At 44.2% G+C, this 14,687-nt stretch overlaps 1 protein-coding gene across 3 annotated transcripts in view; it reads left to right on the top strand.

Annotated features, from left to right (window-relative positions):
- Positions 1–14,687, top strand: part of st6galnac5a (ST6 (alpha-N-acetyl-neuraminyl-2,3-beta-galactosyl-1,3)-N-acetylgalactosaminide alpha-2,6-sialyltransferase 5a) — a 69,042-nt gene that overhangs the window by 42,339 nt on the left and 12,016 nt on the right. For 2 of the 3 annotated variants that reach the window (XM_059983812.1, XM_059983810.1), the window contains 2 exons: positions 2,876–3,285; positions 14,405–14,512. In XM_059983812.1, the coding sequence (XP_059839795.1) occupies positions 2,876–3,285; positions 14,405–14,512 (518 nt within the window). The remainder of the gene's footprint in view (positions 1–2,875; positions 3,286–14,404; positions 14,513–14,687) is intronic. The other variant, XM_059983811.1, reaches the window with a different exon arrangement.

The following is a 14,687-nucleotide window of genomic DNA, read 5'->3' as shown; positions in this document are numbered from 1 at the left end:
CCAAATGGTTCATAAGTCAGATGTAAACCGCAGTCTGTGGGAGAGGTCACAGAAACAGCAGTGTCGGGAGAGTGAGCAGTCACTTGCTGGCCTCACTGACTCAGTGAATGTGTGAGTCTCGTTGAATGCTGCCAGCTTCGCTCAGGACAGCTCCTGGCTGTTGCAGCTCGGGGAGGGAGTGGGGGAAGAGGAGGCACAGACCGCCCCATTCACACCTGGCAGAAGGCACCTGTAGCAGTCAGTGAATCCGTCCCGCCAAATGCTTGCTCGTACGCACAAGCTGGGTATTTGCAACCCAGGGAGGACCTGTAGTGTATGAGTCATGTTCAGAAAATCTATTTACCATGCATAGAGTTCAATCCATTCAATGTATCGCCTTGTCAGCCTCGCTCTCTGCGAAATGTCAGTGGAAGAATTACTTCAGATTAGCATTTTCACACTGATGTGTGCACTACATCAATATTCCTTGCAGTTGCTTAGAGGGAGATGGAATATGAATATTACATTGACAAGTTCCATTTAGGAATTGTGAGCATTTTGTTTTATTTAAGTCGAATTCTTGATGGCACCAAAGCAGTGTAAGAATTTACCCAACTTTCAGCTCTTAGAATACAATGGACCACAATTTTTTTCAGTGTTGCTACTTGAGAATTTTGTTTTCTTTATGATAGGCTGCTTGAAGCTGAACACAAATGTAATTTCAGGCTACTTGTATCACATAGGAATTTGGAGAAATAAGAAATCAACTTTTATTGAATATAATGCGTTTAATTAATTGCATAATAGTGCTGACGCTTTACAATAGTTCAGCTAAGCTAAAAATGTTTTGATGATTTTCATTTGTATGCTGTCTGAGGCTTCTCACTTAAGTGTCCAACAATAATAAGCCAACTCTGGTGGATTCCAGTTGCCGTGATAGGGTTTCTCTATGACCACAATGTCTTGGTGAAAATTTTCACCATGTTCGTCACTGACAGCAGCAAGATTTGCAGGAAAGAGGTCTAAATAGGAATGCAAAATAGTGACATGTTGCACTTCATAGTTTTGTATGCTTGAAGCACGTTGTCAACCAGATGCACGTAGCTTGGTGCTCTACCGTTGCAAAGAAAATTTTCACCAACATCTTAGAATGCCTTCCATGTAATTTTCTCTGGTCCCACCAGAAGATCTTCAAATTCCCTGTCATTGATGATCTCTTTGATTTGTGGACCAACAAAAATGTCTTCCTTAATCTTGGCATCATTTATTCTGATTTGAATTATGAATTGAAATAACAAATATAATCAACACCAACAAAAAGTGGTGCACAATAGGGAAATTTCATAGTGATTTTCATGATCAGCAGCCCAAAATCCATAGGATCCACCTAAAAGGATTCTGGAAACAAAATCTTTGTTGTCCTGTGATGCTTGCCAGAATTTTATCAGCATTAAAGAGATTTTGCTCTTGTGGGGAGCCTGGATTTGTTCTTTAGAATGGACGACGGCCAGGGGAAAGTTTTAGACCAAGTGTCATCAAGTCTCAGAATTGGAACTGGTTTATTATTTTACGTGGACTGAGATGTGGTGAAAAGCTGTTCATACAGATCAGATCTTACACGGTGCATTGAGGTAGGACAAGGTAAAATAATAACAACGCAGAGTAAAGTGTAACAGCTACAGAGAAAGTGCACAACGCTTTACAGTACAGGTGACCCAGGTTCAATTCCCTCCACTGCCTGTAATGAGTTTGTGCAACTTAATGCCTTTTAACAGGGATAGAAACTAGACAAGCCTGGTGGTACGTGCTCTCAGCTTTTGTCAAGGAAACAGGTCCTTCAATAGTATACTATATTATAATTTATATATATCACACATGAAATTATAAAATATCTGTGTCTTGTAAGTGTCATCATTATACTTGCCTCAACCATTTCCTCTGGCAGCTCGTTCCATATACAGACCGCTCTCTGTGTGAAGGAACTGTTATTTAAAAAGTATTTCATTGGTTTCTTTGTTTTGTTTGCCTCTGATAAGTAGTCACTGGGCTTCACCAATGCTATGCTAAATCAGAGGATCAGAGTTGAACCCGGGTTGCTGATGCTCTAATAGCGTTACATTAACCACAACACCACTCTGCTGTCCTGTTACCGCTGACATGTGTCATAAAAACTGTTGTTTTGCAGCAGCAGTACTGTGCAAGGCATAAAAATTACTATAGGATACAAAAGTAAATAAATAATGTAAATAAAAGACAAACAACAATGCAGTGTTGGTGGGTTCATGGACCGTTCAGGAACCTGATGGCAGAGGGAAAGAAGCTGCTCCTGATTCATTGAGTGTAGGTCTTTAGGTATCTGTACCTCCTCTCTGATGGTAGTAATGAGAAGAGGGCATGCCCTGGATGGTGAGGGTCCTTAGTGATTAATTCCCCTCTCTTGAAGCACTGCCTTTTGAAGATGACATGGCTTTTAGTCACCGAACTAGATCTAGACATGAAGTGCTGTGGGACAGCTGCATCAGCGCTCTGTTTATCTTCAGCAAATCTCAGAGTGCAGCAGTTAGCGTGACCCTATTATACCTGGGTTCAATTCCCACCCCTGTCTGTAAGGGGTTTGCATTTTTAAAAATTATTATTATTAGAGATGCAGTGCAGTAACAGGTCCTTACCCAGAAGAAACCCACGTAGTCAATTGCAGGAAGAATGTACCAACTCCTCACAGGCAGCTGCGGGAACTGAACTCTGGTCACCTGTACTGTAAAGTGATGAGCTAACCACTACGCTACACGCTGCCTGCGTAGCACTGGACAGCACAGGTTCATTGGCCCAGAAGGGCCTGTTACCATGCTGTATCTCTAACTGAAATTACATTAATCTTACCTCTCTGATGTGTCAGGCCCTTCAGGTGCACTGTAACAGCTGCGCTCTGGTCACCAGCTCAGGACATCTCATCGGGAGCAAGCGAGGGGCGGAGATCGACCAAGTGGAGTGCGTCATCCGGATGAACGACGCGCCGACCCGGGGCTACCAGGAGGACGTGGGCCGCAGGACCAGCCTGCGGGTGGTGGCCCACTCCAGCATCCAGCGGCTGCTGCAGAAGGGCAGCGAGCTGCTCAACGCCAGCCGACAGGCGGCCTTCATCTTCTGGGGTCCCAGCAGCTGCATGAGGAGGGACGGCAAGGGGCGGTTGTACAACCAGCTGCAGCTTATCCACCGCATGGCACCCCATCTGAAACTACACACCATCAGCCGGCAGAAGATGCTGCATTTCGACCAGCTCTTCGAGAGAGAGACTGGCAAGGACAGGTAAGGTAGAATCAAGATGTCCCATCCACCCACCTTGTCCCTTCTCACCTGTACTCACCAATCCGCCCCGGCTCCCAGTACAGCAAAACCTCAGCTTCAGGATTTGCATCCTTCCCATCCTTCTCCCGCTCTCAGTGGTACCTCAATTAGGCCAGACGGCATAGCAACAGTGTCAGGCTAATCATCCTATTGAGTGCTCTGCCATTCGATCATGGCTGATTTATTTTCCCTCTCAACCTCATTCTCCCCCTAGCCTTAATAATCAAAAAGAAAAATAACAACCCCTGTGCTTTCAGTATACCCAGTGACGTGGCCTCCATAGCCATCTGTGGCAATGAATTCCACAGATTCACCACTCTCTGGCTAAAGAAATTACTCCTCATCCCTGTTCTAAAGGGACGTCCTTGTATTCTGAAGCTGTCCCCTCTGGCCCTAGACTCGCCCAGTATTGAAAACATCCCCTCCACGTCCATTCAGTCGAGGCTTTTCGATATTCGATAGGTTTCAATGAAATTTCCCCCCTCGTTGTTCTGAACTCCAGTGACTGCTGATACAGAGCCATCAAACGCTCCTCATATGTTGAACCTTTCATTCCAGGGATTGTTTTTGTGAACCTTCTCTGGACTCTCTCCAATGACAGCACATACTTTCTTAGATAAGGACCCAAAACTTTACAATGTTCCAAATGCAGACTGACCAATGCCTTAGAAAACCTGAGCATTAATCAGTTCTTTTGGCATTGGTTCTCCCCCCCCCCCCCCCACTCCCATTTTATGTAGCTTCACATTCATACCCCTCTCACCAAGTTCCATGACTCTCTGGGAACTTACTCTCCACAGACACAACTTGCTCCTTAACCCCTCCCACCACCCCCCAACATCTCTTTTGTGGTCCTCCTTTTTAAAGAATCAGTTCCCCTTCCCTCTCCCCTCTCACCCCCAACTCACGAATACCAGCCACACCCATCACTTTGCTTTTTCAAGGTGCTGTTCAAAATGCAGAGATTTGCTTTTGAAAGGATGTGTATGGGAACGGGAAAACAGGAGCTCGTTCTGAAGCACTAGCACAGGGGTCAGCAACCTTTACCACTGAAAGAGCCACTTGGACCCGTTTCCCACAGAAAAGAAAACACTGGGAGCCGCAAAACCCGTTTGACATTTAAAATGAAATAACACTGCATACAACGTTTTTTTTTGCCTTTATGCTATGTATAAACAAACTATAATGTGTTGCATTTATGAAATTGATGAACTCCTGCAGAGAAAACGAAATTACATTTCTGCATGCAACAAAAACATTTTGAACTCCGAAAAAAAGACGTTGGGTTGAAAGTTACTTTTAAGTAAAATACTCAATGTCTATTTGAGTCCTTCTTGTATTTATGAAAAACGCCGAACTTAAATTTTCCGCCAGCAGCAAACCAAAAATAACATCAGCCAGCTGTCAGCCTGAAAAATAAAAGGACTATTTCACTGAACAATGAAAAAATATGAATATACATAAAATAATAGGCAATTAAAATATTTATCATACTTGGTTAATGGGATTTCTGCTCCTGGACCTCAGCGCACAGCGTCTGCACATCAGGGCTGTATGACGTCACCTTCATCTTTACACAGGATCGCAAGCTGTCATCTGTGAGGCGTGCGCGATGTTTGTTTTTAATAAAGTTCATGTTGGAGAACACCTGCTCACTTACATATGTGGATCCAAAGATCGACAGGACTCAAAGCGCATACTTTTTAATGTTTACATAAATGTCGGGCATAGCATTCCATGTTTCGAACACAAGTTTGTCCGGTTTTGGAAGGTTTTCAATATCACTCCATTTGTGTTTCTGAGCAAGAACGGCCTTCTGACGGGCAACATTTTCAAGGTCTGCTGTCAAGCGTCTAAACTTGGACACCCATATGTCTTTGTCGGCTATGTCGGCCAGTTCCATCTCAAGATCAGGTTGACTCACACCTGCCAATGCAGTCGTATTCAGTAGGGAAGGATCGATGCTTAAGGGAGTGACCGGGAAGGATAATGTGTTTTTTTCCTCTCTGAACTCACAGAAGCGTTTCCCAAACGATGTTTGCATTGCGATGATTGCAGAATGTAAATACTCCGAAATTATCATGTCGTGACCTTGTTTGAACTCTCTCAAATTGGGGAAGTGAGACAAAGTGCCTTTCTGTAAATCTCTGGCAAGCAACGTCAACTTGCGCTCGAATGCCAAAACATCCTCCAACATGTGCAGGGCTGTGCGTCCTTTCCCCTGAAGAGCTGTGTTCAGCGTGTTCAGGTGCGCTGTAATGTCTACCATGAAGTGTAGCTTTTCCAGCCACTCTGGCTGTTCCAGCTCAGGAAAGGTGAGCCCTTTGCTGCCCAGGAAAGTTTTCACTTCTTCCAGACACGCGACAAAGCGTTTCAGCACCTTCCGTCTGGACAGCCAGCGATAAAAACACGTTGTAGCGGTGTCAGTAAACTGCAGTCAAAGATAGCTTTATTCGAACTAAACAGCCTTGCTTTTAAGCCTCCCTCAACCCAGCCCCCATGGACGCAGATGCTGCAAAAGACGCGTACTCACAAACCCCCGTAGGCTATCTCCCTTAGCCGGAATGCTGGCTAATTGTGAGCCGTTTCGGATGTGCCAGCCACACTTAGATTGTACAAGATCACCATAATCTTCAAATTTAGAATTACATTTCAAAAGCTAACAAACTAACATAAAATACATTTTAATTAAATACTGACCAATTATTTCCCAAAGCCACAGGGAGCCGCAGCACAGAGGTGAAAGAGCCACAAATGGCTCGGGAGCCGCAGGTTGCCGGCCCCCGCACTAGCGTGAAAATAAGGACTGAATGCCCTCCTTTCTGATTTTACTTGCCGTCTCCACATAAAGGCACCTATTGAAAACAGCTTTGGTTCAGCCGCATTTAGAGTACTGTGTTTCGTTCAAGTCACCTCATTACAAGGAGGATGTGAAGGCTATGAAGAGGATGCAGAGGAGGTTTACCAGGGTGATATCTGTATAGAGTGTTTTAGCTTTAAGGAGAGGTTGTACAAAGTTGGGTTATTTACTCTGGAGTGTTGGGAGGCTAAGGGGAAACATGATAGAAATTTATAAAATTCTGAGAGGCATATTCAGTCTCTTTCCCAGGGTAGAGGTTTCAAACGAGGGGGAAAGCTTCAGGGAGATGTGTGGGGTGATTTTTTTTCACAGAAATACTGATGGGTGCCTAGAGCATGTTGTCAGGAGTTGAAGCAGATAGAAAAGTGACATTTAACAGGTATATGAATATGAAAGAAAGGGCCATATGAATCGTGTGCAGGCAGATGGGTTTAGTCTCATTTGGTATTGTGGTCAACACAGACATTGTGGGCCAAAGGGCCTTTCCCTGTTCGATACAGTTCATTGTTCCAATTCTCGGTGACAGGCATGCAGCAATGAAATCTGCCATTTTCCCATCCCAGGCCTCCATCTTAGCTGATACACTTGTTATGGATTCGGCAACGACAAATATATAACTGAGGCAGGTTTTTTATAACAAATAAAACATATATTAAACACTGAAAAAAAAACCAAAAGTAAATAAAACTAACGTAACCTGAAGTCAGCTGCTCTGCGGCAGCTCGAAGAGTTCTTAAAGCAATAATGCGAAAAGAGTTCTTTGAAGTAGTAGTGCAAAAGTCCAAAGTTTTACCAAGTCTGTTAACAAGAGTCTTTCCTTTATAACTTAAGTTCTCTTTCATGGCGTTAATGTTGATTCCCATCCAAGGATTTTTTTTCCCGGAGAATTTACAAAGCGAACAATGTAACGGCTTAAAGGCACTGACCTTTCCTTGGCAAAACTTTACCCGACCCTCTATTCTTCTGGCAGAACAGGAGTCATCAGGGCAAATGAATTTCTTCCGAATGAAGATTAAACAAGGTCGAGCCTGCTTTACCTGTCGAAATCAACTTTCCCCAATTCTTCGGGGACTCCGAATGTCGGTGAATTTTACTCTCCACGGCTGAACTGGCAGTATTAATGGCAAAACTGCCGGCAATAACCTTTTATAACTTAAGGCAGAAAATAAAGCTCCATTTTTAAACAAAACTGCGTCATAATATCAGAATACGCAGCAGCATGGTGTCGCCAGTGAAGTCAACCACCGATTGCCCCGCGTCACAGGGAGGGGTCCTCCTTTTATACCCTGTTGGAAAAAACCTATCACATGACCTCTCACTGGTGGGAAAATGATGTCACTCCATCATCACAAGACCATTATCTCATCTCCAACAGCTCAACACCACGGTCACGTGACAAGTACATTATACCCACGAGTACGTAACACACTTAAACCATTTCTGGAGTTACACTTGTCAGACCACTCGCACTGACTGAATGACTCTCTGAAGAGCTGGCACTGGTTCAGTGGGCCAAATGGCCTCTATTTATACTGTAACAATTCTGATTCTGTGACCTGTGTCTTGCCTTCAAGTTCCTGACCCTTTGAACTTTGATCACCTGAGTTCAAAGAGCTGTGGGATTTGTGTCTCAATTCACCTTTGAATCTTGTGGATTGGGCTGACGAAGTGAATGGCTGAGGAGCTGGATCTAGTTCCTTCAGAGCTGAAAAGAAAGAGTGGTGATAATCTTAATGAACTATCTGATATTCTAATGAAATGACTATGTAAATGTTGAGATATTTCCAATTAGTAGATCATAAGACTATAAGACATAGGAGCAGAATTGGGGCATTCGGCCTTTGAGTCTGCTCTGCCTTTCCATCATGGCTGATTTATTATCTTTCTCAACTTCCTTCTCTTCTCCCCGTAACCTTTGACACTCGTCCTAATCATGACCCAGTCATCCTCCGTTTTAAATATACCCAATAACTGGTGGCAATGAATTCCAGAGGTTCAACATCCTCTAGCTGAAGAAATTCCTGTTCATCTCTGTTATGGAGTCATAGAGTAGTACATAATGAACACAGGCCCTTCAGTCCATCTAGTCCATGCCGAACCATTTAAACCGCCTACCCACATCAACCTGCACTGGAACCATAGCCCTCCATACCCTTTTGAACCAAACTTCACTTAGATGTTGAAATCGAGCTCACATGCACCACGTGCTGGCAGCTCATTCCACACTCTCACAACCATCTGAGTAAAGAAGTTTCCCTTCATGTTCCCCTTAAACTTTTCACCCTTCACCCTTAACCATGATCTCTGGGTGTAATCCCATGCAACCTCAGTGGAAAAAGCCTACTTGAATTTACCCTATCTATACCCTTCATAATTTTGTTTACCTATATTTTAGTTCATAAATTGGTTCTAAAGAGATATCTTTCTATTCGGAGGCTGTGTCCTCTGGTCCGAGACATCTCCCCATAGGTCATTGTGTCTATTGGTCGAGGACAATAGGGAAGTTGTGTGAGTGTGAACACAGGTGCCAGAGTTTGGAGTGAAAGCAAAGCTCACGAGACAGAGCTCCCATTCACAGAGTCCTTTCGAACGATCGGTCCGCCACTCACTCTTTTGTCAGCATCAGAAGCTGATTTATTATCACTGGCATAAAACAGTACAGTGCAAAGACATAAAATCTATAAATTGCAATAAATATTGCAAAAATAAAGGAATAATGAGGTCACACACATGAGAAAATCTGCAGATGCTGGAAATCCAAAGCAATGCACACAAAATGCTGGAGGAACTTAGCAGGCCAGGTAGCATCTATGGAAAAGAGTAAATGGTCGACGTTTCTGTCCGAGTCCCTTTATCAGGACTGGACGGGGGAGAGAAGTCAGAATAAAGAAGGTGGGGAGAGTGGGAGAAGAGTACAAGGTAGCAGGTGATAGGTGAAATCGGGAGGGGGGAGGAGTAAAGTTTAGAGCTGCAAAGTTTATTGGTGAAAGAGGGCTGGTGAAGTGGGAATCTGATAGGAGAGGACAGAGGACCATGAGGTAGTGTTCCTGGGTTGGTGGATCATTCAGAAATCCAAATGCAAAGGAGAAGGAGCTGCTCCTGATTCATTGAGTGTAGGTCTTTAAGGTTCAATACCTCATCTCTGATGGTAGTAATGAGAAGAGGGTGTGTCCTGGATGGTGAGGGTCCTAAATGATGGATCCCACTTTAGTGAGGCACAGCCTTTCTGAAGACATCCTTATCAGTGGAAGGGTTGGATGATAGAGCTGGATTACTCTACAGCCTGTGCAGCCTTTTGTGATCCTATTCATTGGAGCCTCCATACTGGGATGTGATTCAACATCACAGAATGTTCTCAGCTGTTCACCTATAGCAATTTTCCAGAGTCTTTGGTGATATATAGAATCCCCTCAAACTCCAAACGAAGTTGAGCTGTTGGCATACCTTCTCTGTGACTGCATCGATGTGTTTGGCCCAGGAGGGTTCCTCTGAGACTTCCCCTTCCTGAAGTCCACAAACAGTTCCACACCCAAAGTCATCCATCACTGCTGCACACCAGCACTTAATTGGATACGTAAAAGGAAGAGAATGATACAGCAGTGATTCAGGAGCCATGAACCAATTTCAAATGACACTGTCATTATGGGCATAAACAAGGAACAGGTGAGGAACAGCTCCCTCAGCTCTTGTTGTAAATCACTGGGATGCAATGTTCCCATGACAACAGAGAAACCTTTACCTCAGGCAAAGTGTTTTGAGTAGGAACTGATGGTGTTTACCTGATTTAATTAAAACACATCTCAGTTCCCATCAACCTGACACATACCAAAAATGCCAGATGATTGTAGGTTTACAGTGATGAATGTTCTGTTGGAGGAGAGGTAATGAGTGCTGTATATTCTTCCCAGAGGATTATTTTAGACGTAAACGTTGATTCTTGCTTTAATGCATCTCTCAGAACAGTGTTGAGGAAAAAGAAAGTGCTCCAAGGATTACTAAACATTTTCCTCGCTGAAAATATATGATTGATGAGGAGTGGATTGGTGTCAGACAGAGATGCCCTCTTCTGAGTGTCTCCTGACTCAGCAATGGGGATAATCCTGGGATTATAGACCAGTGAGTCTTACATCAATGATGGACAAACTATTGGAGAAGATTCTTAGAGACAGGATTTACAAGCATTTGGAGAAGCATAATCATGTTAGGGATAATCAGCATGGCTTTTTGAGGGGTAGGTTGTGCCTCTTTTCAAGGAAGTGACAAATCCTCACCCTCGTCCTTGAGAATGCATGGATAAGATCTGAGACATCCCTGATCCTGTCACCAGGGAGGCAACATACTATCTGAGTGTCTCCATCATGCCCACAGAACTTCGTCTCTGTTCCTCTGACTAAAGAACAGATCTCAACATTACAGTCCTCCTCACCTCTCTGCTCTTCTGAGCCACAGCACCAGACTCAGTGCCAGAGACCCGGTCACTACGGCTCCCACTGGTAGATCATCCTCCTTAATCTTTTTGTAGGCAGCCGTTGATCCCAGGGGAATCTAGGAATAACTGTGCATAGTTCCCTGAAAGTGGAGTCTCATGTAGATAGGGTGGTGAAGAGGGCTTTTGGAACGCTGGCCTTTATAAATCAAAGCATTGAGTACAGAAGTTGGGATGTAATGCTAAAGTTGTACAAGGCATTGGTAAGGCCAAATTTGGAATATTGTGTGCAGTTCTGGTCACCGAATTATAGGAAAGATATCAATAAATTAGAGAGAGTGCAGAGACGATTTACTAGGATGTTACCTGGGTTTCAGCAATTAAGTTACAGAGAAAGGTTGAACAAGTTAGGTCTCTATTCATTGGAGCGTAGAAGGTTGAGGGGGGATTTGATCGAGGTATTTAAAATTTTGAGAGGGATAGATAGAGTTGACGTGAACAGGCTGTTTCCATTGAGAGTAGGGGAGATTCAAACTAGAGGACATGATTTGAGAGTTAGGGGGCAGAAGTTTAAGGGAAACACGAGGGGGTATTTCTTTACTCAAAGAGTGATAGCTGTGTGGAATGAGCTTCCTGTAGAAGTAGTAGAGGCCAGTTCAGTTGTGTCATTTAAGGTAAAATTGGATAGGTATATGGACAGGAAAGGAGTGGAGGGTTATGGGCTGAGTGCGGGTAGGTGGGACTAGGTGAGATTAAGGGTTCGGCACGGACTAGGAGGGCCAAGATGGCCTGTTTCCGTGCTGTGATTGTTATATGGTTATATTATATGGTTATATGGGTTTGCGCCCCTGGTGGACTGTGCCCTCTCCAGGGCACAAGCCTGTGTGGGAAGATTTGAAGAACTGGCTGTTGCTCGTGCAGCGGGCTCCCAATCTCCGTGTCTCTGATGTAGTCCAAGGGAAGGGCAAGCGCCGATACAGCTTGGCACCAGCGTCGTCGCAGAGGTTGTCAGAGTGAAGATGTAAACTATATCAAACTACCCCAGCTCCGGATTTTTTCCTCGGGGTTTACTCCCAAAGCCATTCCCATGGGTGAGTATGGTCACAAGTCTGCGGAGGTTTAAAATCAGAGTTTTCCTTCTCCTCCTCAATAACATCTAAAGTTGTACTTATTGAGGGGAACAACTTCAGTGTACTCTGCATTGGCTGTGCATTTCCCTCCTGACAGTCACCCAGTTACGTGTCTCCTGCAACCTAAGGATGACTACCTGTCTCTTTTCTCCTCATTCTCCACTCATCAAGCTGCAGCTCAATTTCCTTAATACGTTCTCTCAGGGTTTGTAGCTTGGTGCACTTGATGTAGATGTGTTTATCTGGGAGACCTCCAGTCTCCCAGTCTTCCCACATCCCACACACAGTACAAAACACTGCCCCTGGAGCCATTGTCACTATACTATGTACTAAAGTGGATTGGTGTCAGACAGAGATGCCCTCTTCTGAGTGTCTCCTGACTCAGCAATGGGGATAATCCTGGGATGATAGACCAGTGAGTCTTACATCAATGATGGACAAACTATTGGAAAAGATTCTTAGAGACTGGGTTTACAAGCATTTGGAGAAGCATAATCATGTTAAGGATAATCAGCATGGCTTTTTGAGGGGCAGGTTGTGTCTATTGTCTATTGTACTAAAAGATGAGGAATGAACAAATAAGAACACAAAGTAGCTTACAAAACAATCTACCCCACTCAAGCCTGATCTCGCCTAAGCCTGAGGAACTAAAGCCACTCTGACAACTGGGGCACTCACAAGAATGATCACACCTCTTGCACCTGTGTTACTCGTATTCCCCCTTTCTAATGAATCCCTCTTGCTGACTGTTCGCTCCTCAAATCAGAAACCTGCTGCAAAACTCTGCTCTTGAAATCTCAATTGCTGCCCTAAATAAAAATCAGCTTATTTCATGCACCCCCAGTGTGGATTGTCCAACTCTATACAATATCTGTATACCATAATTTTGTTGAATATAGTGAGTGGTTAATGTCTAAACTAACAGGATACTGAAGAAATTTGTTTAGGGATACAATGCAGAACAGGCCCTTCCAGCCCACTGAGCTGTACTACCCAACAACCCAGCTGTTTAACACTAGCCTAATCACAGGACAATTTATACTGGCCAGTTAACCTACTAACCGGTACATCTTTGGACTGTGCAAGTAAATTGGAGCATCCAGGGGAAACCCATGAGTTCACAGGGAGTATGTAAAAACTCCTTACAGACAGTGCTGGAATTTCGGGACACTCCGATCAGTAATGGCATTGCACTGACCTACTCTGACACCCCATCATGCCTGTCAAAACGGTATAGGATCAAACTCTTCCCAGCTCTCCTAATACCGGACTGCTCCTACTGTATTTACAACGACAAATGAATCTGCCAATCAGTCTGTGAGCTGTGGCAAGAAACTGGTGCACTGGGAGGGAGCCCACATGGTCAGATGGGGAACGTGCGTACTCCACACGGATAGCACCAGAAGTCGGGATTGGACTCAGGACACCAGAGCTGTCAGGCATCAGCACCAACTTTTCCAGCACTGTGTCATGTATCTTACTACGACCTCCCTCGCCGTGCCTCCTGCTCCACCGCAATCTGCTGGTTATAGTTCAGCACTTTGAGAGCAAATGAAGGCCCATGGGGCAGTGTGGTCCATTTCTCCACTAATCCTCACATGGAGTAAGCTTCCCTGACTTCATCCCTGAAGAGACTGGCTTTGATGCGACCCAAAAAACAGGCCTGCCGGCTGTGCCCAACAGTACATCAGGCAGCATCTGTGGAGGGAGGGAAATAGATAAGCCCATTAACTACCAATCTGCGCGTCTTTGGGATAAGATAGCTGGGGGTGAGGGAGGGCTGGATTACTGGAGGACCCAGAGAGAAAATCCGCTCAGTTACAAGGAGACCAGGCATCAGCTCCACCAGCTGCCCCTCTGTACCGCCCTGAAGCCAATAAAATGATGGCCAGTCATACCTCATATTCTCAGTTATTTATTATTTATTGATTTTTTAATTATATTTTTTCTTTTATTTGTAAAATTTGCCGTCTTTTGCACATTGGCCATTTATCGGTCTTTGTAAGTCCATATGATATAGGAACAGAATTAGGCCATTTGACTCATCATTTCATCACGGCTGATCCAATTTTCCCCTCAGCCCCAGTGCCCTGCCTTCTCCCCGGATCCCTTCATGCCCTGACCAACCAAGAATCTATCAACCTCTGCCTTAAATATACATAAAGACTTGGCCTGTTGCAAAAAATTCCACAGAGTCACCAGTCTGGCTAAAGAAATCCCTCCTCATCTCCATTCTAAAAAGACACTACTATTCTGAGGCTGTGTTCCTAGATTCTCCCATCACAGGAAACATCTTCTCCTCATCCACTCTTATCAAGGCCTTTCACCATTCAGTAGGTTTTAATTCCAGTGAATATAGGCCCAGAGCCATCAAATGCTCTTCATATGACAAGCCATTCAATCCTGAAATCATTTATATAGTTCTTCATAAATTCTACCGTATTTCTTTATTTTCCTGTAAATGCCTTTGTGCAGATGAATCTTGATGTAGTATATGGTGACATAACCATACTTCGATAATAAATTTAGTTTGAACTTTTAATCTTTTACCTCAGCTCTACTTCCCTGCGCTCACCCCCTTTTTCTCTTCCATCCCTTAATATCGGTTTCCTTAACTACTTTTGCCACTATATTGATACAGGAAAAATATATTTCTTATTTTAGGAAAACCTCCAATTCATGGTTGAGTACTGGCTGGTTCACCATGATCATTGCTCTTGAACTGTGTGACAGAATTGATGTCTATGGCATGGTCCCACCTGAACTCTGCAGGTAGGTCGTTATGCATTGTTGTGGCGTTTCAGCATCAGCTTCTTTCATTGGCTTCGTGCCCCACTGCTCCAGTCACCCAACCCATTCTACCAGCTGTGGTGCGGGTGGTTCCCACAGACGAGCTTCAATCGCATTGATACATTGGAGGAGTTTTTCCTGGTGTGTTTTTTTTTTC

The sequence above is a fragment of the Hypanus sabinus genome, chromosome 11 (assembly GCF_030144855.1).
Source record: "Hypanus sabinus isolate sHypSab1 chromosome 11, sHypSab1.hap1, whole genome shotgun sequence".
Lineage (NCBI taxonomy): Eukaryota > Metazoa > Chordata > Chondrichthyes > Myliobatiformes > Dasyatidae > Hypanus > Hypanus sabinus.
The sequence above is the reverse complement of the archived record's forward strand: the minus strand, read 5'-3'. Positions and strand labels throughout refer to the sequence as shown.